Here is a 25,253-nt window from a genome sequence, read left to right on the forward strand (position 1 = left end):
ATTTTTATTTCCGCTTAATGGAATACTTAACGAAATTACTCACCCTGTGTTACTTCCAATTGCTGAAGAATTTTTTTTTCTTTTTTCTCACATGCTTTGACAGTTAACTAAGAATGACATTTTTTTTATTAATTGGAGTAAATGGGGGGCCATGTTTAGGAACAATTACATCATTTATTCCTTTAAGTGGCTTTGAGATTGCCAAATCATCTATTTCACACTATATTGAATCTTTATGACTGTGTATTTATAGCTGTATCTACAAATACTACTGTATGTCTTGTGCATAATTTTACAAGTTATTAGAAATTCCGTCATCAGGTTCACTATCTTTTAATTTTAAGCAAATCTTCGTCAGGCCGCTGCTATATATGGAAAGATAGTGACCTTATTTAAATAAAGAAATTACATTTATAAAATATCTTAATAACTAGCACATAAACCGTCTGTCACTGACACTGTTATTCACATTGATGGATATAATGTATTCGGAACGGATCGTAAGGGCAGAGCTGGTGGTGTTGCAATATACACTGCTGAGAAACTACAGTGCTCTGTCCTTCACTCAATTTCAATTCCAAGGCAATTTGAGTTGCTAGCAGTCCAAATAACTATAGCAAATGCTCCTCTCACTGTTATTGGCTGTTATAGGCCTCTATCGGCCATCATGGATGCAACTACTAGCCTTACTGAATTGTTGTCTAAGTTTTCTTCTGAAATCATATTATTGGGTGATTTAAATTGGGACTGGCTGAGTGATAAATCTTCACAGTTTAAGCAGGTTTGTGATTCTTTGAACTTAACTCAGCTTATTGATAGTCCCACTAGAATAAACCCTGCCAAACCCAATAACGATACCCTTATAGATGTCATTCTAACAAATGCAGCTCATAAGTATGTGTCTGTTGGTGTTTTTCCTAATGATATCAGTGACCATTGCACTATTGCTTGCGTTAGGAGCACTAAGTTGCCAAGGGCCTTATTGTGCTCAGGCGCTGCTTCAAACACTTCTCTGAGCAGGCTTTCCTACACGATCTGGCGGAGGTTAAATGGCACTTCACAGCATTAACTCCATCTGTCGATGTTGCGGTCCAATTCTTTATTGATCACTTTTTATCGATTATTAATAGACATGCCCCCCTTAGAAAATTCAGAGTTAAGAATAGGAACACTCCATGGTTTACTAGAGAACTATCTGATCTAATTCATGATCGAAATAAGCAATGGTCTTTAGCTAGAAAGTCTAACACTAGTGATGACTGGCTTCTTTTTCGTGTCCTCAGAAATAAATGTTCAGCCCTTATTAAAAAAAGCTAAAGCTGATTACTATCTGAGCTTAACCACTGATTGTTTTAATGACCATTCTAAGTTCTGGAAAACAATTAAATCACTTCAGAACAAGAAGGTTTCTAGTTTCCCTCAAAAACTGAAGGTCAGTGATTCTTTTATTTCAGATACAAATGATATATCTAATGCCTTTAATGCTCACTTCAAAAAGGCTGGTCACATTTTTGATGAGCAAAGTCATGACTCTCTGCATGGTCGCACTCACAGCCATAGTCAAGAGTTGAACTCCCCTGTTTTTGATTTCGCTTCTTTCTCGGTCTCTGAAGTCTTATACGGTTTGCACTCAATTGATCCTAAAAGGTCTGCCGGGCCTGACGGCCTCGATCCTTTCTTTTTAAAAATTGCAGCTCAGATGATAGCTCAACCAGTTACTGATATTTGTAATCTCTCCCTGTCCACTCACACACTGCCAGCTGTGTGGAAGCAAGCTCTTGTATCGCCCCTCTTGAAAGCTGGTGATCCCACTGAGTTGAATAACTATTGTCCTATCTCAAATCTTTCTGTGTTATCAAAGATTCTTGAGTCCCTAGTTTCTACTCAGCTAAAACGTTTTTTTAAATTCACACAACATCCTTAACCCTATGCAATCTGGATTCAGATCAAAGCACAGTACTGTGACTGCCAGTCTGAAAGTCTTAGACGATATTAAGGCTGCTTTGGATAAGAAATCAGTTTGTGTTGCATTGTTTATTGACCTAGCCAAAGCATTTGACACTGTAGATCACCACATTATGTCTAATGTTATGTTGATGTCTCGTTTAGGTCATAACGCCATTTGCTGGTTTCAGAGTTATCTAACCGACCGTACTCAATGCGTCAGGTTGGGTAGTACTGTCTCTGACCCTGTCACCTTGGAGAAGGGAGTTCCACAGGGCTCTATTTTGGGGCCCTTGCTCTTTTTATTATATGTAAACAATATTTGTAATCAGATGCAATTTTCTACCTATCATATGTATGCTGATGACACTATTGTATACTCATGTGCTCCTTCTCTGGATATGGCCATTTCCAATTTAAAAACTGATTTTATCACGCTACAGCATGCACTTATTGATTCGAAACTGCTATTGAACAGTAAGAAAACCAAAGCAATGCTCTTTGCTCCCAAGTCAGCGTCCTCTTGCCTTTCCATTGACACCCTTGATGGCGTCTCCGTTGAGTTTGTCGATACATACACATATTTGGGCTTTTGGTTGGACAGAAATACTTTAAACACCACATTGAAGTTCTAACTAAGACATTGAAATTCACTCTTGGCTTCCTTTACAGACTTAAATGTTGTTTTTCAATTTCTTCCCGTAAAAGGTTGGTCTCTGGCTTATTCCTGTCCCAGCTTGACTACGGTGATACCATTTATAGATTTGCCTGTCCCACTGTTTTGGCCAAACTTGACCCACTCTACTATGCTGCACTGCGATATATATCAAATGCACCCTATAGGACTCATCATTGCACACTGTATAGCCTAAATGGATGGTCCTCACTTAGTATACACTTAGTTTTTGAAGGGTCAATATTGTGTTAGTAGCAAAGTGTGTGTCTAGTGTTTATTTGTGGTTAATCCAGTTATTGTGATTGTCCATCCTGTCTGTTAAATGGTTTAACCTGTTAGTATGTTCCTCTTATGTGTGGATTAGGTCGGCGTTCTGATTTGTTTAAGTCACTCACTTCTGTTGGTTGCTGTTCAATAACATCATCTCTGTGCTGGGCCCAGCTTTGCTTTATCTGTCTTCATTTTGGGGATAAATAAAAACAAACTCTTATTTTGAAATCCCAAAAATCTGTGTTTATCTTTCTCTCAGGCTATTTTAGGCACATTTCCTCCCATGTGCAGTTAAAATCTATAAATAACATCACACACATTTGCTGTCAACTGATATCAAAACTCTTTTTATTTCAGACATGTGCTCCAGTGAAAACAAAAATACAAACAGTAAGGTAACTTAGGTAAGATAACAAATACACATTGAACACTAATAATAATAATTATAACATATCATAATGTAAGTGTAATATAATGATGATAATATTAATAATATTAATGATCATAAATAGATAACATTAATACCAATACAAATATTATTAATATTAATATATCTCAATCCACCACAATATATGTACAGATTGTGCAGCGTATCAAAAGGAGACAACATGAATACATTTTTATTTATTTTTTAGTATGCATTATAATTATGCAACGTTTTTATGTTATTGAAAATTCTTTCTTCTTATGTTTATACATATATTTGATGATTTATCTTTTAATTTTTGTATTCCAAAATGCCACACAACCCATGTTTCTCCAGGATAAAGTATTTCTGATTTAATTTAATTTTTAAATGTTTAATATCTCTATTACTCTTAGTGTAATAGAGACTATGTAGTGTTATTAGTGTTTGTATATTGTTATGTGTGTACCTGCACAGGGACTGTTTGAAAATGAGCTAACAGCTAAATCTAACATGTTCCTTGTTTTAGATTCATATATTTGTATGCATGGACGTTGTTTGATAAACATATAATGAACCTTTTATTTTTTTTAAATAAGGAAACTATAAACCAGAAATGAAAGATTTGGATATAATATTAAGTGGATATATAATAAACAGTGTTTTTGTTTATCATCGTGTGTCGCAGCTCTTTGTGCAGCAGCAGGTTGCATTTCACCACAGCCAGCCCTCCGCTCCACAGCGCCCCCTCTGGCCAGCCGCTGCACCGCGAGGACAAGCTGAGAGCCCGCTGAGCGACTGCTGCTGAAGACACAACACTGCTGTCTGCACTCAGGTAAGAAGAAACCCGACATATTTCCTTTATTTCACCGACACAATGCCCGGGAATCACACCGTAACATCGCAGCGAGTCGCGGACCAACGCTGCTTCGTATTTCTCCATCGGCATTCGTCTTCTCACTTAATATTTTTTGCATGAGGAGGGAGAGGTTGGGCCTCTGAGCGTATATAGAAATATCATGCACATGAGTGAAATGCATTTTTTTACATCAAAAGGAAGCAGACACCCTCCAGCACCGTCATATTTTGGTGGTTTTTATTACATTTAAATCATGTGCGATCTCCATCTCCATCGATCCTCCACCTACAATAAACAGATAAACGTGTTTTTGTTGCAGCCATCATTTCCCCAGGAGCCTCCCTTCACCGACACGGCGTGTTTTCCCTCCTCATTCCGTGCAAAAACAAAAATGTCTCCATCCTCCTCCTCTTGCAGGTCCTCCTCTCGCCCCAGCTTCACGGAGATCGCCTTTGCGCGCGGTTACAAGACTAATCCGTGAGAATATTTATTATCTCATTATTTACGGATCCCAGGGGCACAATAATGCAATGTTTTCCTTTAATATGTAGTCAAATTCAGCTGCTTCGTTTCTTTGTGTCGCCTGATTTGATGTGATTGTGGCTTGCTTTTTTTCGCTCCCGTTATTCTGCATCTTTCTCCTCTTTCTTGCATCTGAGGGCCTAAACGGTGTCTGGAATCGCTGTACATGCACCAGACATCCCTTTTTATGCTATAATCCTGCGTCTAAAGCAATAGACAAACAACCCCCCCTATGGTGTTTTGCAATCATTTACACGTATGTTCATATCCCAACATTTTTAATAGAGTAAATTATGTTGGGAATTGGCAATGATGCACCGCCTGCGCAAATGCCAAGCCCATTTTTCATTTGATCAACAGTGGAGAGTGCGCACAGCAGCGCAATGAACCAGGCTGCTTATGTGCCACATATGGGCTCTGCGTTAATCCGCACGGGGTCAATGGACAGGATCTGATGGCAGAGTAAGGTGCATGAGAAGCTTTTCACCATGAAAGACAATGAGGCTTAATGCTCTGTTTTTGCATGTCAGTGATTATAGCATTGTGCATGGATTTTGTTGGAGTGAGTCTCTTTCTTCGCCTCAGACACACCTCTGTCCATCCTCATGGGAAGAGCCAGTTTCTTGTTACATTGATTTGTGCTACAAGGAAGGGAGGGGTAGGCGGGCATGTTGTAGTCGGTTGTAGTGTGTAACCACAGCTGAAAGCTATTCCGACAGGCCAGATGAGGAATGAAAGACATCTCAGTGTCATTTTGTTAATGTGTGGATAGAGGCTACAATGCTTTCTGCAAGTTTCTGCAGCACTTTGGAATCAGTTGTTACTGGAAATATGTGCTGGTCATCTACATGGACCCCTCCCTCCCTGCTGAAGTTGTAGTTTAAATGAAAGGATGGGTTCAGAGTCTCTCAAATGTGTCGCTTGCCGGTACAGAATGTACTTGAGGGAATTAATACATAGTGGCCATGTAGGGTGTCAACATATCTATATTAAATGTGCCCGGTAATGCTCATTTTCAGGTTCATATGTGTATTTATGGGCTCTAATGTGACATGTCTCCATGCTTTAATGTTCAAAAAGCTCTTTATTTTTCTCACACTGCCTGTGCTGCAGCACCTCTTTTCACCCTCTGTCTGAAACCAGAGCCCAGTCTGCTCTGATTGGTTAGCTGGCAGGCTCTATTGTGATTGGTCAACCACTTAGAGATTTCCCAACCCTTGGCCTGTCACAAACAATGTGTTGGAGCGCTAGCCAATATAGGCGTCAGAGTTGCATAGTGATGTCACTATGTTACGGAAGTAAACAAAGCAGTCCAATGGAGGCGTTTCAGGCAGGGGGGCAGTGTGTGGGAGAGAAACCCCCTCTAAAGGGAACACAGGGATTCTAGCCTTTGCAGACCATTGACTTCACTACAGGAAGGGAACACCCAACCCCTTTTGGTTGGAAAGTTGAACACTTAGTACTATAACATGTCATTTAGCTGATGCTTTTATCCAGAGCGAGTTATATACACTTACATTTCATAGACATACCGACAGGATCAATTTTGCGTTAAGTGTCTTGCCCAAGGACACTATGACATGTTTACTGCAGGGTCTGGGGATTAAACCACTGACCTCTGATTGATAGATGCCCATTCACCCCACAAGCCACCCCTATCACCTGTCTCTGATAAATGTTGGAGCATTCTGAAAACGATGTCTCTTTATTGGTTTAGTATATATGAAAGATGCAGGTGCGTTGTAGTATTCCAGGCCTTTTAATTAAAGCAATCCCTCCTCTGATTTTGGCTGCTGACTTCATCGAGTCATCGGCTTCAGAGACGTGTCCCCGAGCGGCATGCGTTATGAAATGAGTCCACACTGAAGGCTCTATTTAGCAAAGACTGACGCGCTGCCGCCTCATGTTGGTCCGAGACCAGAGGTGACCTCACCCCGCCTGAGGAGCCTCGGCCTGAGGAGCTTAGGCTGGCAAAACCAACCACATCACTCAAGCTACTTCTCTACAGTCGAGATATTATAGAAGATATTTAGATTCAAACATCTGCTTCAGAACATATCATTATTATTTTACAAACTACCAAACGGTGTTCGCAAATTTAAAGATTTTCTGCTTTTTTAATTAATGTAATCCGAATATATATTTAATTTTGAACAAACAATTTCAAATTTTTGGAAATGTTGACGCTATTTTCAGAATTTCTATTGCCAAAACAATACCTGATAAGGAGAATAATTATTAGTCGAATCTCAAATGTGCTTCTTCTGGGGTCTTTTTTGGGACTCATAAGATCCTCCCCCAGCAAAACAAAACACTTCTCTTTTTGCATATGTTCATTCAGTCAGGTGTTCATTCAGTCAGGTGTTCATTCAGTCAGGTGTTCAAATAAAAGTGTGACAGGGTTCTAAAAGTCTGCTGAAAGAAGCTGCTCTGACGTCTTTCCGATCGCACCGTCTCGTTAAACTACAGCTGGAACTAAACCGCATTCTTCTTCTCAGTTAATTGGCACCATGCTGATGGAGGATGGTTCATTTCCCCAGTAGACGTGTGTGTGTGTGTGTGTGTGTGTGTGTGTGTGTGTGTGTGTGTTGTGTGTGTGTGTGTGTGTGTGTGTGTGTGTGTGTGTGTGTGTGTGTGTGTGTGTGTGTGTGTGTGTGTGTGTGTGTGTGTGTGTGTGTGTGTGTGTGTGTGTGTGTGTGTGTGTGTGTGTGTGTGTGTGTGTGTGTCTTGTGTACATATTGAAGCATGCAGCAGCTGGAGATGACTTAACACCCTGCACCATGACAACCCAGGAATAATTGCGCATATTCTGAATTCCAACTTTTAATGTTGTGGTTAGTCTTTTACAAACTCGAACAGAAGGTTTTAATTTTGCTCCACGTGTCTTGTCTTAAGAGTGTGACAGGAGGATGTGTGGAAAGGTAGCAGGGTGTGGTTAACATCCTGGAGGTATAAAAATAAAGGTAGGAACTAGAAAGGCATTTGGTAAGCACACGCCTCTGTCAAGGCCAATGGTGCATTCAAATGCTCCTCAGACTGTCTTATTTCCTGAGTTGTAAAGTCGTTCTTCTCTCTTTAGTTTCTTTATTAGCTCGTAATGTGAAAACAACCTGGATGCTACAAAGAATATATGTAGTATCATTTTTTATTTGGAGCGTTCAACATGTTGATACATAGTGTACTCAAAGACATATACATGGTCAATTTCAGTAAAACAAAAATCAATGAAAAACAGCACCTTTTTAAATGATAAAACCCACATTATTAATAAAACATTGAAAGCAGCTCTGACAAGGTGAGATTTGGTTATGGACCGATTGGTGTAGTCACGGATGTGTTTGTTAAATTGTTGTATTATTCCGAAACCGCATGAATGCAGCAAATGTCCTATCTGGCAAAGTTAACAGTTAAATATTATGCATGTACACGGCAGGTTTAAAGATTTGGATCCTCTCCAAATTCCAATGGATTATTCTTTGGTCCATGCTGCACCCTTCCAGCAAATTTCATGAAAATCAGACAATTTGATTTTTAATTATTTTAGCAATAACATCGACAAACCAAGCCAAAAAAAACCCTATTGGTTAATAAAGAGAATCAGCAAGTTAGCAGCGGCCATGTGCATGCCGGCCCTGCAAGATGTTTCCCTCCGGTGTTAAAAGATGGACGGCAAAATGGAAACGGGCCCCACCTTCAGCCCCTCCACATCATAGGAAGGTGGAGTCAGTCTGAGGCTGCTGGAGGCTGAGAACACAGAGAGAGGGAATGATGGAGGAAAGTAGGTCAGAGATACAGAAGCATTCAAGCATGAGAGCAGCATCCTCGTCTCAGCTGAGCTACACGCAGCGCTGCACGCTGACAAACGCCTTTGTTTCTGGGTTGGATCTGTTTTAACACGGAAATAATTACATGATGAATAAATTGCCATGAAATGAATCGACAACATGTTAAATATTCCCTGCTCCTAGCTTCTCAATGTGAGGATGTGCTGCTTTCTCTGTGTAATGTCGATGTCAATGGATCATCGTTATTCTTTTGACTGCTGGTCAGACAGAATAGATTTCAAAGACCTAAACTTGCAATGTTTTTGACATTTTGTAAATAAACCCTTTGACATCAACCCCCTTCTTCCTCTGAAGAAAACAATATTTTTTTAGGTTTCTGTTCTGCCATACATGAAACTCACAATTATGGTTTGATCTGTCTAAAACCCAAAGATATTTTCAGTTTCCAATAATGTCAAATACAGGACAAATGCAGAAAGTTCTCACATTTCAGAAGGTGAAATGAGACAAATATTTGCCATTTTTACTTGGTTTGATAGAAGTAACACTCAATTGTCGAAATGTCAAGAAGTTCAATGTAAACTGTCGAATCAATTTGTCAACTATTTTCAGTTCAGAATAATGCATTTACATGTACACAATAGACTAATCATTTCAATCATTTTTCAAGCAAAAATACCCAACAAATACGTCATTAGTCTCTGAAATGTAAGGATTCCCCTTTCCTTTTTTTAGTATGATAGTAAACCGAGTATCTTTGGGTTTTGGACTTTTTGTTTACAAAACAAGCAATTTTGCAGACGCCACCTTGGTAATTGGGTTACTGTTGCTCTAGGGAATTGCAAAAGACAGATACAAAAAAGAGAGAAGGTTTTTCAAAATGTAAGCACCACAGGCCAGGATTTATCCTTTTTTTGGTCCCTAATCAGGGTCAGGCTACAAAAACACTGCTGGTTTGTCAGAAGACATTATACAGCGTTTCCCTCACAAATGATAACGAGCAAAACTAAAATGTGTTAAATTAAAATGAACATGCTCATTTACTTTGGCGATCCTACTAGTACTTTTTACCTGCTTTAATGTAATTTAAACACATACTGCCTGTATTCACCCTCTGTCTGAAATGCTTAATTTAACCCTCCTGTTGTCTTCGGGTCAAATCTGACCGATTTACTACTTCAATCATAACATCAATCATAACTTTTTTGTTTTACATTCAATTGCTTTAAAGGTGGGGTAGGTAAATTTGAGAAACCGGCTCGAGATACACTTTTTGTTATATTCCATGGAATGCTCTTAACATCCAGATAGCAATGAATATCTTAAGTGCTTTGACAAAAAATCCATAAAAAGATGTCATCTGTGGAAGCCGTAATACTGTAAAAAGCACGACCAATCATCTGAGCCGGCCCGGCTAAAATAACTGGATGGCCTACCTGCCTGTCAGCCTTCCATCGGGGCACAAACTTATCTCGCGCCCTCATTGGTCATGTCGCGTTCGTGTGTGTTGGAGGAGGGGCTCTGTAAGGAAGTGGCAGATTTTTTCCGGCTGTGTATTTTCAAATTCTAGCGATCTCGAGCTGGTTTCTCCAAAATTACCTACCCCACCTTTAAGGCTTTATGATATCCTCCACAGTAGACATTTTAACATATAAAATTGCTGATCACCACTTTCATTGAATTTTGGATGATTTAGTCAACTTTGTAACACCCGGTCACACACACACACACACACACACACACACACACACACACACACACACACACACACACACACACACACACACACACACACAGAACAATTTGACACATGTCCCGCTCTTATGTGCCCATCCCCCCACATGGATCACACCTGGCACACGCAATACATGTTCAGTGTCTATTCTTTGTATATTTACTGCAGTTTTTCATGTATACCAGTAGTCTGATACACTATTTACAGTTTGAAAGGGTGTTAAATTAAATTTGGTGATGATGAATGGTTTTTGTGTTAATGTAATAGCAGTTAAAACAGGACCGGTCAAATTTGACCGCAAACACCAAAGTAAGGGGGGGGGGGGAACGAAGACAATTAGGAGGGTTAAGCGCTGTCTCTTTAAAGACCCAGACACAACAAACAGAGCACCTTTAGAATTAGTCTAACTAAACATCTTTTTAACTAGACTTACTGAGGATTTTACAAAGATGGCCAATTCATTGGAATGCTTTAGAAACAGGAGGTCTTAAAAACATACATTTAAGTAAATACTTTCCCAGCAGAATCAAATTGTACAGGTTTTTCAACATTGTTTCCTTTGAATACATTTGCAATTTAAAATACTTGACTTAATTCACTACAGGGATTGTATAAGGGCATTACACATCTGTGAATGTTTGATACGAGATTACTCTTGAGGGTGAATATTTGGTGTATGGTTTTTACATGAATGACTCCCTTGCTTTTCCCCTGAATATACACACCTTAGTGTTTAGGGAATAATGCACTGAGCACATTAAGCATAAGCACCTCTGTGCGTGCTCTTAGCATGGCGCTATCTGTGTCATTGCTCCCCCCGAGTATAAACAAGTCTGCTCTGATTGGCCAGTGTTCTCTGCGTTTCTGCACTGTCATTCGACCAGTAAATGACTGTAAAGGCGCTGTATTTTACCTATAAATAGTAGAGTTGTGACATTACAACCTTGCAGAAGTTCTGATGGATCATTTAAAGGCACAGTGTGTCTGCATATTCTTGTGGATTGAGCGTTCTGATACTTTCACAGCTTTTGTATAGCGAGTAAGCCTACTTTCTAATCTAAAAAGACATGAAAATCTCGTTTTTTTTCAATACATGCCCTTTGAGATACATCAACATTATGCCCCAGTTTGCTGCAGAACAGCACACACAGTTTCAGACTGCATGTCCTTCTGCATGCTCGCTGCTCCTGGAGCTGTGTCAACATCCCTGTTGACCGAGCTCCTTGCAGAGCCTTCTTAGCGGGTTCGCTCGGGAGCCGTGGGCCTGTGCCAAGATGACATTTTCACACGCCCCTGAGAGGAACAAGCTGCATCAGCAGACCTTCAAGCCTTTTCCCCCTCATGAAGCTGCGACAAAGAGCGCTGTCATGTTCCCTTTCTGCAGCAGGTGACATTTATGTGCTTGTATTAACCTAGAGCAAATCATGACACAACGAGATTGGTGTGTTGATGAAAATAATAGCTCTTATCTTTACAGTCAGTGTAAAAAGGGCAACTTAGCCTAGTGTTTCCCACCTGTCTCCTGTTATACAACCACTCTGCAAATTGACCTACATTCCCTGTGTACATACAGTATATGTATCTAAAGGATCGAGTTCTTATCAGCCTTGAGTTTGTTTGCTCTCTAACCGTCCGAGCTCCCGGATGCAGAGTGAGCGCTCCTCAGAGTGGATTGTCTTTGTTGGCAAGTGTGCAGCCTTCTTGTTGTTTGGATGCTGTCATGTGTAATGCTACAATGGCAGATTTGTCCGGAGCACTGAGAGTACACTATTCATTAGGATTTCTAAGAGACACACAAACATCGCTCTAGCGTTTATAAGATATTGTAAGCTATTTTTTTTTAATGCATTTATTTAAGTATAATTTTTGTGTTTTTATATGTTTTTCTTATTGTCAATAAATCCCAATAAAAGACGAAAACCAACAATTTCTTAGCTTCTTATGTCACTCAGCTCCAAGCCAAGCCTTGTTCCAGACTGATGAATAGCTGCCTAGATCTCCGATTATTTCAGTGAATCAAGTAACTGTAGGTCTGGTGTTTCAACCATTTAGAAAAACCAGCAGAGCCTATCAGAGCTTTGCGCGCAGGATTAAGAATGGGGACGTTGTGTTCCTGCGCCAGTGCCAGACAAATTAGGAAGGGCACGGCCAAGAAAAGGGGGGCAAGCATGGAAGAGATCGATACAGCTGTACAGGTTATTATAAGTGAACTAACAGAAACAATAACTGTTGAAGTGGCAGATTTATTGTCATGCTACTAACAAGCACTGCTTCTGTGTCGACTGAAAATGACGTTAGCGGGACGGATATGTGGCTTGCTTCTGATTGGATAGAGCAAAAATGATGACCATTGTCAAACAGAAATCCACAATTCAGTGTGTGATTGAATGTGTTTTACATTTTCAGAAAGATGGACTTTAAAAAGGTCACAAATATATCATTGTTCTTTGGTGTTTTTGTATTTAAACAAGACAATAGTAACTGGAGTTATTATCAAACAAAAGAGAGGAAATAGTGCATTTGTGGGGACTATTTTCATGGGCGGATTATTCCCTTTTTGTTGTCAATTAAGTTTTTCTACTCTGGTTGTTTGGTTGCCACTTTCTCCCATTCGTGCTGTTTGTGCTGCATGTGGGACATTGTTTAGACATCCAAGGTCAGGAGATATGAATGTACACAGAGGGAAGGTCACATAGCTGAGCCAAGTGTGCCTTTTGGCGTAGCTCTTATTGGGAGGAGTAACCACGGCAACAGTTGAGGCATTGCTGCCTGTAAAAAGGCAGTTGCATCACTGCATGGTGGTGAGCCTAAAGAAGGCCAATGGTGGGAAAATATACTCCTTTACATAAAGGAAAGGACCAATTCAACCCTGTTAAAATACTCGTACAAGTTAGAAATCCTGCTTTCAAAATCATATCTGACTCAAATGTAAAAGTTCAGAAGTATTATCCCATAATGTACTTAATGTACTTTCAAAGTATAAAAAGTGCAGGAATATTTCTGCTGTGATTTGCAATTTTTATGATTTTTGAAGTGTATTTGCAATCGCCAGAAGTAAAAAGCTAAGGTTAGGCTATAAACGAACAACATCACCGCATAATCACCGCTAAGCTAAAGGCGGCTAATGTTCGACATGATGACGTTTTAGTAGTCTCATTTAGTCACTTGTTAGCAACTGCATTTCCATGACACATAGATGCTTCAGACATCAGACAAGTGGGGTATTTTCTGACACATTTTGTCGTAGAACCAAACTTGAAAATCTCTTAAGCTGAACTGACCTTACTTCATGCATTCTCTACCAGAAACACCGTCAAAAATGAGCTGATGAAAGGGAAGTGGTAAAGGGATAACTCATTTCTGTAAGACTCTTTTCTCCGCTTTAGCGCCTGGCTCTTAAGCCCCTCCTGAAAAAACCCAGTCTGCTCTGATTGGCTTGCGAGAAAATATGGTGCACATTTGCTGTAGTTCACAAGCCATTAGGGAAATTAGTCAGATGAGGAGCAGAGAACTCTAATGAGGTCTGGTTTTGTAACCTGCAACAAAGGTAAAAAAAATGTGTACGCCTAGTAGGTTTTAGCAATACGTTTTGTTTTATAAACTCTTATTCTGTTTAATAAACAAAAAAAAGCACATTGAATGGATACACAAGTCTCTGAAATGTAAATCTATCTTTGAAAACATTATCAAAAAAACGTGCATTTAATCAATGATGAATCTTTGCCATAATATTAATCAGGATTATTCCGAAACGCATAGTAAACCAGAACATAAGTGTCTTGTTTTTCAGCAGCACTGCTAGGAGCTTACACAAAGTGACGTTCATGACCAAAGTGATCATTTGAGAGGGAGTATTGATCAGAAGCCAGCAAATCAGATCATCATGCACTGAAAGAGCAGTTTGGATGTCGACACTGATTACGCCATAAGCTCTCTGCACAGCCTCTGTTTGTGTGTATTAGTGTGTGTGTGTGTGTGTGTGCGTGTGTGTGTGTTTGTGTGTGTGTGCGTGTAACAAGGCAGTGTGAAAAAAAAAAGTATAATTCAAAGTGAAAACTGTTGATGTAACCAGAGGCTTGTGTTTAATCTGATATGTAATCCTCTTTTGATGAGATTTGATGCAATTCACATCTCGCCAGTTGAAGGATCATGTCTGGAATATTAGGTTTACTTCCTGATGTACAGTACACAGTATTGGAGGTGGAGTGTATCTAAAGTACTGTACTTAAGTATTGGGCTGCTCGATTATGGCAAAAATCATAATCACGATTATTTTGGTCAATAATTGATATCACGATAATTAAATACGATTATTCATTGACTTTGAAAACATCCATTTATTGAACTTTAAAACAAATACAAATAATAATTTGAACAGTATCTTTTTAACTGTTGATTACCCTGAACGTATAATTCAACTGAAAAACCAATACAAAAATAAATAAAATAAATGATACATTTATATTTACATTTAAATAAATAATATCAAAATAATAAATACCAATAAACAAGATCAACAAATATTTTGGAGCGCACTTCCACAAGCTACTAAACATATATAAATATGATAAATAAAAATAAATTAGACTAAAATTAATTAGATCAAGTATGTTCTAGTGCACTGTCACAACCTAGCAAAGCAAAATAATCGTTTTTTTCGATTATGTTGTTTTCGTAATTGTGGCAGGCCAAAATCGTAATTGTGATTAAAATACGATTAATTGCACAGCCCTACTTAAGTACCTCAAATGTGTATTTTTGTATTTAAATCTCCACTACAATTATTTGACAGCTTTAGTTACTTGCCACATTACATATATATTAAAGTGGACCTATCATGCTATATTTGAATAATATAGTGTAGGACCATACCTAAGGCATATTTATACTTTTTTTTTTTCAAAATACCAAACAGATCATGCATTTTAGCCATGCCTCATTTTGCTCAATTTGACAATTTATAGCTCTGTTTGTGCAAGGGCAGATTCAGTGAGAACAGCACCATCTACAGGCCTGGCATATGTACTACAGCGTCTCCAGCGCTTTCGAACGGCAATGGCCGTGGCTGTCTCCTCCTGATTGGTGGAGTTGGCCCAATAGCCGTAGCGCCACCGTCCTGACGTCAGGACAGTGTTCAAATCTGGATCAGTTTTGATCAGATCCGTTGCAGCCCCTTTTTTAGAGATTTGGGTATGGAGGAAAATAGAGAGGGTTGTGTTTTCTGACACTTGGTGAGTTCCCTGGAACACCGGGGACACATATTCATGTATAAAAGACGTACAAAAGTGCATTTTGCATGATAGGTCCCCTTTAAGAGTTTATAAAAATGTTTTATTATAAATTAATCAAATAGACGATTGATAGTATGATTAATTTACATAATCATTTTATATTAAAAACGTTTTTTTTATTGAGCCTTTGATCAAGATTCTCAAATGTAAAGATGTGACCCTTTTTTAAATTATTTTAGTCATTTCTATTTATTGTTCATACTAAAGCTGTTACTTTGGGCCCTGGGTAATTGTAAAACACATTTGTATTATTTTCTTAATTTTCTATATTCTTTATTTGGAGTCCAATAATATTAATGTTACATTTTACTTGCTTTTTTTTCTCATTTTTACTAACCAAACCAAGTCTATATATGGAGATAATAATCATCAGATTAATCCATAATAATAATAAAAAAATGATTGGAGTTTGAGTCATAAAACAAACTTTTGGCGAAACTCAAGACTTCATACGCTTGTTATGAACATTTGATAAATAATCCTAAAATAATCAAATAATGTGATGACTCAACTAGTTGTCGGAGACATTTTTTACTTTTAGTTCTTTATATTTAGGTACATTTTCATGATAATACTTCTGTAATTGAACTGAAGTAACATTCTCAGTGCATGGCTATTATTTGTATCTGAGCATTTTTACAGTTAGTCCTTATAGTTAGGCCAATGATCTGAATTCTTCCCCAGCCCTGAGTGTTAGCATCTTAATGACGGTGATGATAATGCTGAAACATTACATGAAACACATGCTGCACTTGTCCAGAGGAGGTTGTTTAGGAAGTGCAGCTCATTACAGCGAGGACGGCGTGCACATGGTTAGAAGGGACTATTTTTGTCTGTCAGGCTGTAACATGAAGCGCCGACCCCACGTCAGATGTATAAATAACCGATTTTTCACCGACTCAGTGTCTGTTTACATTTATTGGTGTTGCACGCCGGAAGACAAAGTGTCCATGAAGTGCGTCCTCATCATTTGTAATCCTTAAACCAGGTGGGCATCCGGGTCAGCTGCTCTTTAAAGTGTATGACTTGACATATGTTACGTGCCACATCCCGGACTAACTGTGTCCTCCTCTGCGTTTGTTGCTCTTCTGCAGCCTGACCTGCGACTGGCAATGGACTACACGAACAACTCCTCCAACAGCTACACCTCCGGAGACACCATGAGCTCCTCCTTAGCCAACATGACCATCAGCGACCAGCACCACCAGGAGAACGGCATCATGAAAGGTCAGACATAAGTCAAATGTATTTATATGTCTCAATATCGCAAGGGTTTACAGTCTGTGCCGAAACAACCCTGTGTTCTTACAGGCTTGCTTTTAAGTGTGGCTCTTCCCCAGGTGTTTTGTTCTTTTTGAACATTAGGTTTATCATTTACAATTGCACATGGTACGTTTTTACCTTGGATATCACAAAAAATAAAAAAATAACAAGGAGCAGGCTTTTAATTGAGATGAAATGATATAAATGTTATTATATACACACTCGTATGTTTTATCAAGTCAGCTAAAATGTTCAATATGTACATAGTCCACTTGACAACCTTCCATAATATATATTTGACTTATTTTGTTTATCCATTCCTGACCGTATACTATTTAAAAAAAATTCATGAAGATGATTAAGAGGGATACTCAGATCGGCAATAAATGTCACTTGTACATAATAGAATACACCTGCACAGTCAACAATGAAATACTTCCTAATTTAAAGCACTGAACACACATGAATGGGTGTTCAGACTGCCCATCACAAGGTAAACAGCAGAAATGCAGGGTTCATGAAACACGGTAAACCACAGAAAATGTTAGTCTGCACCCATTTGATTGGCCAGTGCTGCAGCTCGCCAGACACTGTGTTATTCTGCAGGAGCCTCATCAAATCATTACCCCCATTCAAATGAATTAGCAGCTGAGCTATTTCACACACTGTTGTTGTCTGTCTGACCATAATGACTAATCCGGATGACAGCATTCATATTATCTTCTCACCATTAAGTCATGGGTCAGCTCCGATGTTCTGGCATCTAACACACCAGCTTCACTCCGTCAGTGAGCTGTTAAAAATACATAACATGGTTTATTGATTATATCAGTTGAAACACATTTACTAATATTGAACATGTGCGCTTTAGCATATATTAGCTTAAAAGAACAAGCTCTACAAAGATTATAATAACTGCTTCAATATAGTTTATTTATGTGCATTGACACCAATGAATAATGCATTGTTCTTAATAGATAATAATAATTACTGTCTAAGTAAATATGTCATTGTATGAATTAAAGAGAAGTTCTGGATTGTTTTTAAGCACATGTATAAATTAACATGTTAAATAATCTACTATGCCTACATAAAATTAAGCCATGTAGTTTTTATTAACACCATAAACATATTACGAAAAATCACTTCAAACTGTCTTCATATGTGCTTATAGCTACATTATAGTGTGTTATAAACCAATAATGACATGTTTAGTATCTGCCGATAGTTCCATGTTTCTAATCTTGAGAACAAGCTGACTTGTGGGTAATCTTTGTGGCCCACAAGTTGGAGTTTAACTCAACCTTTTGGCGCTTTAATCCCAGAGCATATTCTTAAAAGTTCCCAAAGAGAGGGATTTAAAAAGATTGAAATCTCCGAGCTGTTTCTTAAAGTCTCTGTGATCGGTACCGATTTGGGGCCGAGGCCGAGCCCCGCAGTTTCAACTGTGCTTTGTTTAATCCCACTTTTACATAATGGATACAAGACATGCTAGAGTGCCGACTGCAGCTGCACTGTGCCCTGTAATCCAGGCATCTGGGTCAGAACGAGCTCCTGTGGCACTGTACGCTACCAATTCAGTCCACAAACAATCAGGCCTTCAATGCTGCACAGAAAAAGGCACATGTTATGACTGAAAGGGTAAATAATGTCAAATGTTTCAGTTGCACAGTTATAGAATAAATAATGACTGTCCTGGCACATTGTTCAGTAGCTAATAATCAGTTTCAGTTTCCTCTTTCTCATCCCTTATATCCACCGTATGGCCAATTAGTGCGTAGCCTAGCTTTCCCCAGTTTACAGCCCTCATTAGTGCATACGTTCTCCCTGTTTCCACTTTCCATCTTCTCACATGCAAACAGGAAGCAGCAGCACACACAGTCTGTCAATGGTGAAACACAGAGTGAGTATCATCAATCTGTTAGAGCGGAAACGTAGTTGGAAAGTGCGGTGCTTGTAGGATAAAGGTAGTTGAGTGGTTATAGTTGGTAGATGATGTGTAGAGCGGTACATTGTAATAATGATGGCTTCAAAATGTTTTTCCTTTAATAAGTAATCAACTTAAAATGGGATGTTGTTAGTTTGAAAAGTTGATTTTCTCCAAAGTTAAAGTGGCTATGATTGATATCTTAAGAATAGATATATAAAAAAGTGGAAGGTGCTATTTGTATTTGAAATAATTATCAATGTTCAGCCAACGATCAGCTTAATCTGCAACTCCCCCTCATGGAGCATTCTCATGAGTTTCAATGTATTCTTTTTCTGTCCAGCCCACAATTGTATGTGTTGGTTTACTCTCCATGCTTTCAGAGCATACATTTCAACATATAGCTTTTTTTCCTATAATTGTGGCCATTCAAATATAGAAATAATCTAGATGTAATACACAAAAAAGACATTTACTACAAATGTTATTTTTCTAACTCTTATGCAGTCTTTAAGTCCAATAGTATGATACATTCATGACAAATTGATCGTCCAAGCTCATTATAAATTGATTTAAGTTACTTTAAAGACTGTGTGGATACACTAGTTTAAATAAATGTCAGGATTTCTGTCTTTGAATATTGTCTAATGGGTTCAAAATTGTGCTTCTGTGAATATGGCTGAGGGAAATTAAGAAAGAAAGTGGTTTATTTCAGAGTTTCTTGTGCATGTTTATAATGTACTAACAGATTGAATCTTCCCCAACATACCATTTTATTATTTAGGATGTAAGCATTTGGTAATTTTTGACTTTGAGACCTGTTTCATTGTGTTTTTATGGTTTGTTCTTGTCTTATTTCCTCATTTACAGGGAGTCAGGATTTAACAGCTAAATAACAGTGACTGTTGCAAAGGTGTTAACCATTTTAATTCAATTTCACAGCTCAAAACAAGTGTCTCAAGTGAATGTCTTTCATGATGAACCTCCAGCCTGACCTTCAGTTAACCTTTATTCCTCAGAGCCTGAAGCAGCTGTCAGTGAAAACGGGGCTAAACCTGTGTCTGAGCTCTGTGACGACAAGGTGCACCCTGGTACGTCCGCCTGCGCGCCTCATGTCTGACGCTTGGACTTTATTGACTCAACTTAACCTTCATTAAGCACGTTTCAGTTTGGATGCAGTTTTTCCATTTCATTTCTCTTTTTTTATCAATAACTTTTCCTTTTGTCAGAGATATAATCCGAGAAATGTTAATCTCAGTTTCTTGGTTTTCTCCCACCTTTACACTTTTCATTTTTTCAGCTCGTCTTGGTTTGAATCTACATATTTCTGCTTGTTTTCTTATTTATTGTGCCTTAAACCTGCTTTTCTTGATTTGTATGTATTGCCCATTTATTCAAATAGTTTTCTGTTAATAGATTTTTAGTACACTGAATTGTAATGGAATAAAAGTGGAAAGTGGTACCTCAAGTTTGTACTTAAGGACAGTACTTAAGTAAATGCACTTCACGTTACATTCATACTACTGCATGTACAGTAGCTGTGTTCTCAGTGCAAACACAGTGCGACAAACTACACAGGGAACAACATCTCTTCCCTAGCCACACATAGGTGACTAACATGGGAAGTCATGTCTCTCTATGCCTGTGAGAATTAGCCACAGTAGCTCCACTTCAGCCTGGGTGGAGCATGCTTTGATCATAAATAGTGAGAGTGACAACGAGTCCTAAGATGTAGTGGAAAGCAGGGTCATCGGGTGGAAATACTCCTTGATCTGTTGAACAGCTCCTGGCTGTGAACGTGATAAATACCACAGCATGAGGTCAGGAGGTGTCGTTTCAGAGCTAATTCAGCTTTAATAAACCAGAGGAAAGTCTGTCAAATTAGAGAGATGTTTAGGGATGAGCTATTCCTATTTTTCTGACTGACTGACATCCATTTATCCTGCAGTGGAGACGTCAGAGAAGGCCGGTGTTGAAGCGGCAGGGCCTGAGCTCTCAGAAACAGAGAGCACTTCATGTGGAGGCGAGGGGCAGCTTGGTACGCCTCCGGTCGTTCAGCTCCTGCCTCTTTCAGCCGCTTGCGCTTTTAGTTGTTTTCCTAGTTTGACATTTTGGGAAATATATTCTCATTCTTGCATGAGAAGATTGATACCACTATCGGGTCTGTATGATTCAACAAAGGAAGCTACAGCCAGCAGCCGGTTAGCTTAACGTCGATTAGCTTAGCCTAGCTTAGCTTGAAGACAGGAAACGGGGGAACTGCTTGCACAAATCTGTCCAAAAGTAACACAATCCTTCTTCTAGCACCACTTTTATTTTATTTTATTTATTCATGTATTTAACAGGGACAGTGCACATGAATGAACATTTCTGTAAATGTGCCAGAGTTAGCCAAGAGGCTATTTTTCATCTGTAGTCCCTGGACAGATTTTAAAAGTCAACCTAAAACACATTTCATTTTAAACAAGTAAATACAATAAATTTAAAACATGCAACACACATTACTGGAATACTTAAATAAAACAATTTAAAAGACAGAACAATAAAACAAAACAAATAAAACAGAACAATAGAGCATGTTAAAACACAGGCAGTGGGTTTTAAGGAGCAGATGATTGCTCTGACACTAAAGCTCACTGGCTAACATTGTTAGGCAACTTAAGATATGTTTTCAATGAATCGTACATAAAACATCAGAAAACACTGAAGTGTCCCATGTCAAAAAGGAAATGCTTTAAATATCTTGTTTTATCTGTGTACTTTAAACAAACCAACCTGAAATGTAACCTATCATGCAGGGTTTATTATTAGAAAGCTTTATTTAGGCTAGCTTTTTGCCCGTGCTTCCAGTCACTGTGCTAAGCTAACCCGCTGCTGTAGCTTCATGTTGAACATGCAGAAGTGAGAGTGGTATCAATTTTCTCATCTAACTCTAAGCAAGTTTGGGAATTTCCCAAAATGTGGAACTATTTCTTTAATTGTTATGACCCGAAGCTGCTCTTTTGTTTGTACTGATTTAAATGTGGCTTACTATCTTTTTCTTTCAGCATCATGAATGGAAAAGAGTGCTGTCTTTGTATTTTTGGTTTATCCTTTGGCTTATTTCTCCTTCATGCTTGCTGTAATGGTTGATGATTTGCTCCTTTTTAGAACTACACATGATCATAAACGGACATAAAAGATGGTTACATGCTGGCTATTTCAGAATGGTGGGAATGCGCCAAACCTCAAGGCAGATTTAAGCCTCCTGTGATCTGTTAAACAGATGCAACAGAATGATGTTAAAAACAGCTGAAGCACCACATGGAGCAGGCCCTTTGGTGCGGTTCTGCTGCACAACGTCACACTCACATAAACACTGTTTGCATATTAATCTCTTTGTTTTTCAATGATAAATGTAACCTTGATTTGCTCTGGGCTTTCTGCATTAACTGAAGACATGCTGTATGTGGGCTTTGTGTTGATTTATTTGCAGTGAGGGAGTGTATTGATGACTTCAAATGACAGAAAGTCATTACTAATATATGTTTCCATTTGTCTCATCATGTTCAGCAGCAGCAGCAGGAGGAGGAGCAGCTTCAACAGGTAGGCTGTTAAGTATTTGATTGATCGCACTTGGGCTGTATTTAATTACTGCAGCTGATGGATATGAATACAGTTAGGACTCCAGGACTGTTTTATGTGTGATACCTGACAGGGTTTAATTGGTACTTACTAGGGCTGTCAAGTTAACGCGTTAATAACGCGTTAACGCACACAAAAATTAACGTCACTAATTATTTTAACGCGATTAACGCATGTGTATTTTTTGTCCTTGCCCGCCCCGCCCCGTAGTTTCAGAGCGCATCGAGTTTAAAATACCATCTACAAGCTGATGCTTACAGCCCCGCTCCTGCCGCCCGCTTGTGGCAGACCACACTTCCACGCTCACCGGCAGGCCCGGACTGGCCATCGGGAGGACCGGGAGGGTGTGTGTATGTGTGGGGCGAGCGAGGCACACCTTACGTGTTGTTGTTGTTGTTAGCATCTGGTGCTAGCTAGCTGCGCTAACGGATATAAGGAGCTGTTTCAATGAAAACAGAGGAGCGACATTTCGCCGACAACTGCGCCGAGCACTTGACTTTATGCAGGTAGCCAGACAGTGGGACATTGTACGAAAAGTCAGCACACTCAGCACGGATAGCAACATGATTGCAGCGTCCAGGCAGCTCCCGTTCGAGCATATATGCCTTGAGCTGCACATAGCTCCAACGATCCATCACAGTACATTCACACACACACACACACACACACACACACACACACACACACACACACACACACACACACAGTATTATTGTATGAGAGCGGTTCCAGGTTGAATTGAGGTGAATATTTGTAATGTTCAGGTTGTTGTGTTTAATATTCATGAGAATATTTGTCATTGTTCAAATGATAATAAACAAACATATAAAGCATATTTGTCCACTCATATGTTGATAAGAGTATTAAAAACTTGAAAAATATCCCTCTAAGGTACATTTAGAACAGAAAAAAAATGTGCGGTTAATTTGCGATTAATCGCGATTAACTATTTTAATCGACTGACAGCCCTAGTACTTACTAATAAATTAAACCATAGAAAAGGGTCATTTTAGATGCATTTTATGTGTAGTTATTAAAGTAAAAGCATTATCATTACACTTGCCAACATTTATTGTACAATTTACTCAAACTGCACTATTTGATTTTACATGTCTGATCTATTATTTGTATAAAAACGCAAAAGCAAAGCAACATTTTACATAACAATTAAATAAAATATTTAAGCTTTAAAAAAAGACTTTTACTTACACATCTGTCACATAGCAAAAAGCATCTTCAACATGTTTTAGATTATATTGTGATTTAAAATGTAAAGTTTAGTCAAAGTCAAAGGCAAAATGATTAAACATAATAAATTATTTGCAAATGTAATTATATTTGTAATGCATGCACATTCATTATAAATGAATGTATTAATTTATTACTTATACATTCTATTATTTTATACTATTTTATTTTTATAATAATTCTTATTTACACTGTAAACGTCTATATTTGTTGCAGTGCCACAATCCAGACTGCATACACTTTATATAGCTCTATAATTGTTGTATTTAATTATTATTATCAAAAGGAATATGTTAGTAGTCTGTTGTTCATCCTGTTCACTTGAATGCATCATGTGTTGTCTGTCAGCCTGATGTGATGCATTAATGTCCATTTCCATCTCATTTTATTTTCATGTGAAGGTTCTTTTTCCACCATTGATCACATCTCACCTTTTTATAGCTCTCTGTTCTTCTGTTTATGGAAATATCCAAATAGACTTTTTTTTACTTTGGTCATGGACGGCATTTGTCCAGTTCTGTCCCATCTTTAATTATATATTTTGTTTCAATGGGGAGATGGAAAACAAGTGCTGTGAATGTCATCATTAATCTCCTTTCCAAACAAATTAGCAAAGCCTGCTTCTGGAGACTGCAGTGACTTTGTGTTTGCGGGCGATGGAGCCACTAGGGAGGGCATTGACTCCATGGGAGCTTCCTGCCCCATGGACCCAGGAAATGAGGCGGTGGAGGAGTGTGGGAAGAGGCTAAGTGAGTCTTTATGGGTCTCTGAAGACCTCAGCCACGGGTCGGAGATAAGACGGGACGACATGGCGAGCCCTGCAGCCGTGGACTCTCAAAGGGCGATCAGCCTGGACGCCTCCGAGTGCCTGAGTGAAACCAGCAATCTGCCCGGGATGTCTTTGATTCGGAGCGCTGCTTTGGAAGACCTGACGTCCATTGGGGACAAAGAGTTGTTGGCCAACCAAGGAGAGACAGACAGCTCTGAAAAAGATGAAGCCGTTTTAACATTCGAAAGCATGCCAGCAGAAACACAACAAGCTCAAAGTCTGTCACACTCTGACTCTCCTTCAGAAGATCTTAATGGCAGCAGGAACATTTCTGACACGGACAGCCTTTTAACCAAAATGCCATCCGATACGGCGACTGAAAACAGCAGCAGTGACTCATGGTTACACAGAGCCGGCTATTCAAAGCCTGACATTTCTAATGACTCAGACATAATGACCACTGGTACCGCTGAGCTCCGCCAAACTCCCCCCCAAAGCTCTCTGGGCAGAAAGTCTATGGTGCCGGTCCCTATCTTCAAAGGTCTGTTTGCTGTCATAATCACCAGAGCCCTCCTCAGTTAACTCCTTCCACTTCTTTCTTTTACAACGCAGCTTCTACCGTATGCCATGCTGCACTCTCCCTAAGACTTTTTCTATTGGAACGTAAACTATTTAACTAGAGGAGAAGCTTGTTGTCCTCCCTCCCCACTTTTTCTTTCATGGCTCCATCTTTGCTCACTCTGCTGGTTATGCGTTCCCCAATAAAATCCACTTTTTTGGTTTCCACAAGCACTTTGTGTCACCATGCATGCTGCATATCACCGACATTTGGTTTAGTTTTCTGTCTAATTTGAATGTGTTTACGCACACACTTTTCTTAATTGAGTTCACCTGGGTGGAAAGACATAAAAGATAATAAACTTGTTATCTAAAG

The 25,253-nt window shown here is 38.9% G+C and overlaps 1 protein-coding gene across 10 annotated transcripts in view; it reads left to right on the forward strand.

The window, feature by feature from the left end:
* The first annotated feature begins 3,981 nt into the window (after positions 1-3,981).
* LOC117474098 (microtubule-associated protein tau-like) overlaps positions 3,982-25,253 on the forward strand; it is a 35,817-nt gene continuing 14,545 nt past the window's right edge. For 3 of the 10 annotated variants that reach the window (XM_034120129.1, XM_034120123.1, XM_034120126.1), the window contains exons 1-5: positions 12,361-12,392; positions 16,583-16,715; positions 19,698-19,769; positions 20,627-20,716; positions 22,231-22,263. In XM_034120129.1, coding sequence (XP_033976020.1) covers positions 12,366-12,392; positions 16,583-16,715; positions 19,698-19,769; positions 20,627-20,716; positions 22,231-22,263 — 355 coding nt within the window. In that variant the 5' untranslated portion in view covers positions 12,361-12,365. Of the gene's footprint in view, positions 4,132-4,586; positions 4,633-12,360; positions 12,393-16,582; positions 16,716-19,697; positions 19,770-20,626; positions 20,717-22,230; positions 22,264-25,253 lie in introns of those variants that run through there. The other 7 variants (XM_034120125.1, XM_034120127.1, XM_034120120.1 and 4 more) reach the window with 6 other exon arrangements.

The sequence above is a fragment of the Trematomus bernacchii genome, unplaced genomic scaffold (assembly GCF_902827165.1).
Source record: "Trematomus bernacchii unplaced genomic scaffold, fTreBer1.1, whole genome shotgun sequence".
NCBI classification, from domain to species: domain Eukaryota; kingdom Metazoa; phylum Chordata; class Actinopteri; order Perciformes; family Nototheniidae; genus Trematomus; species Trematomus bernacchii.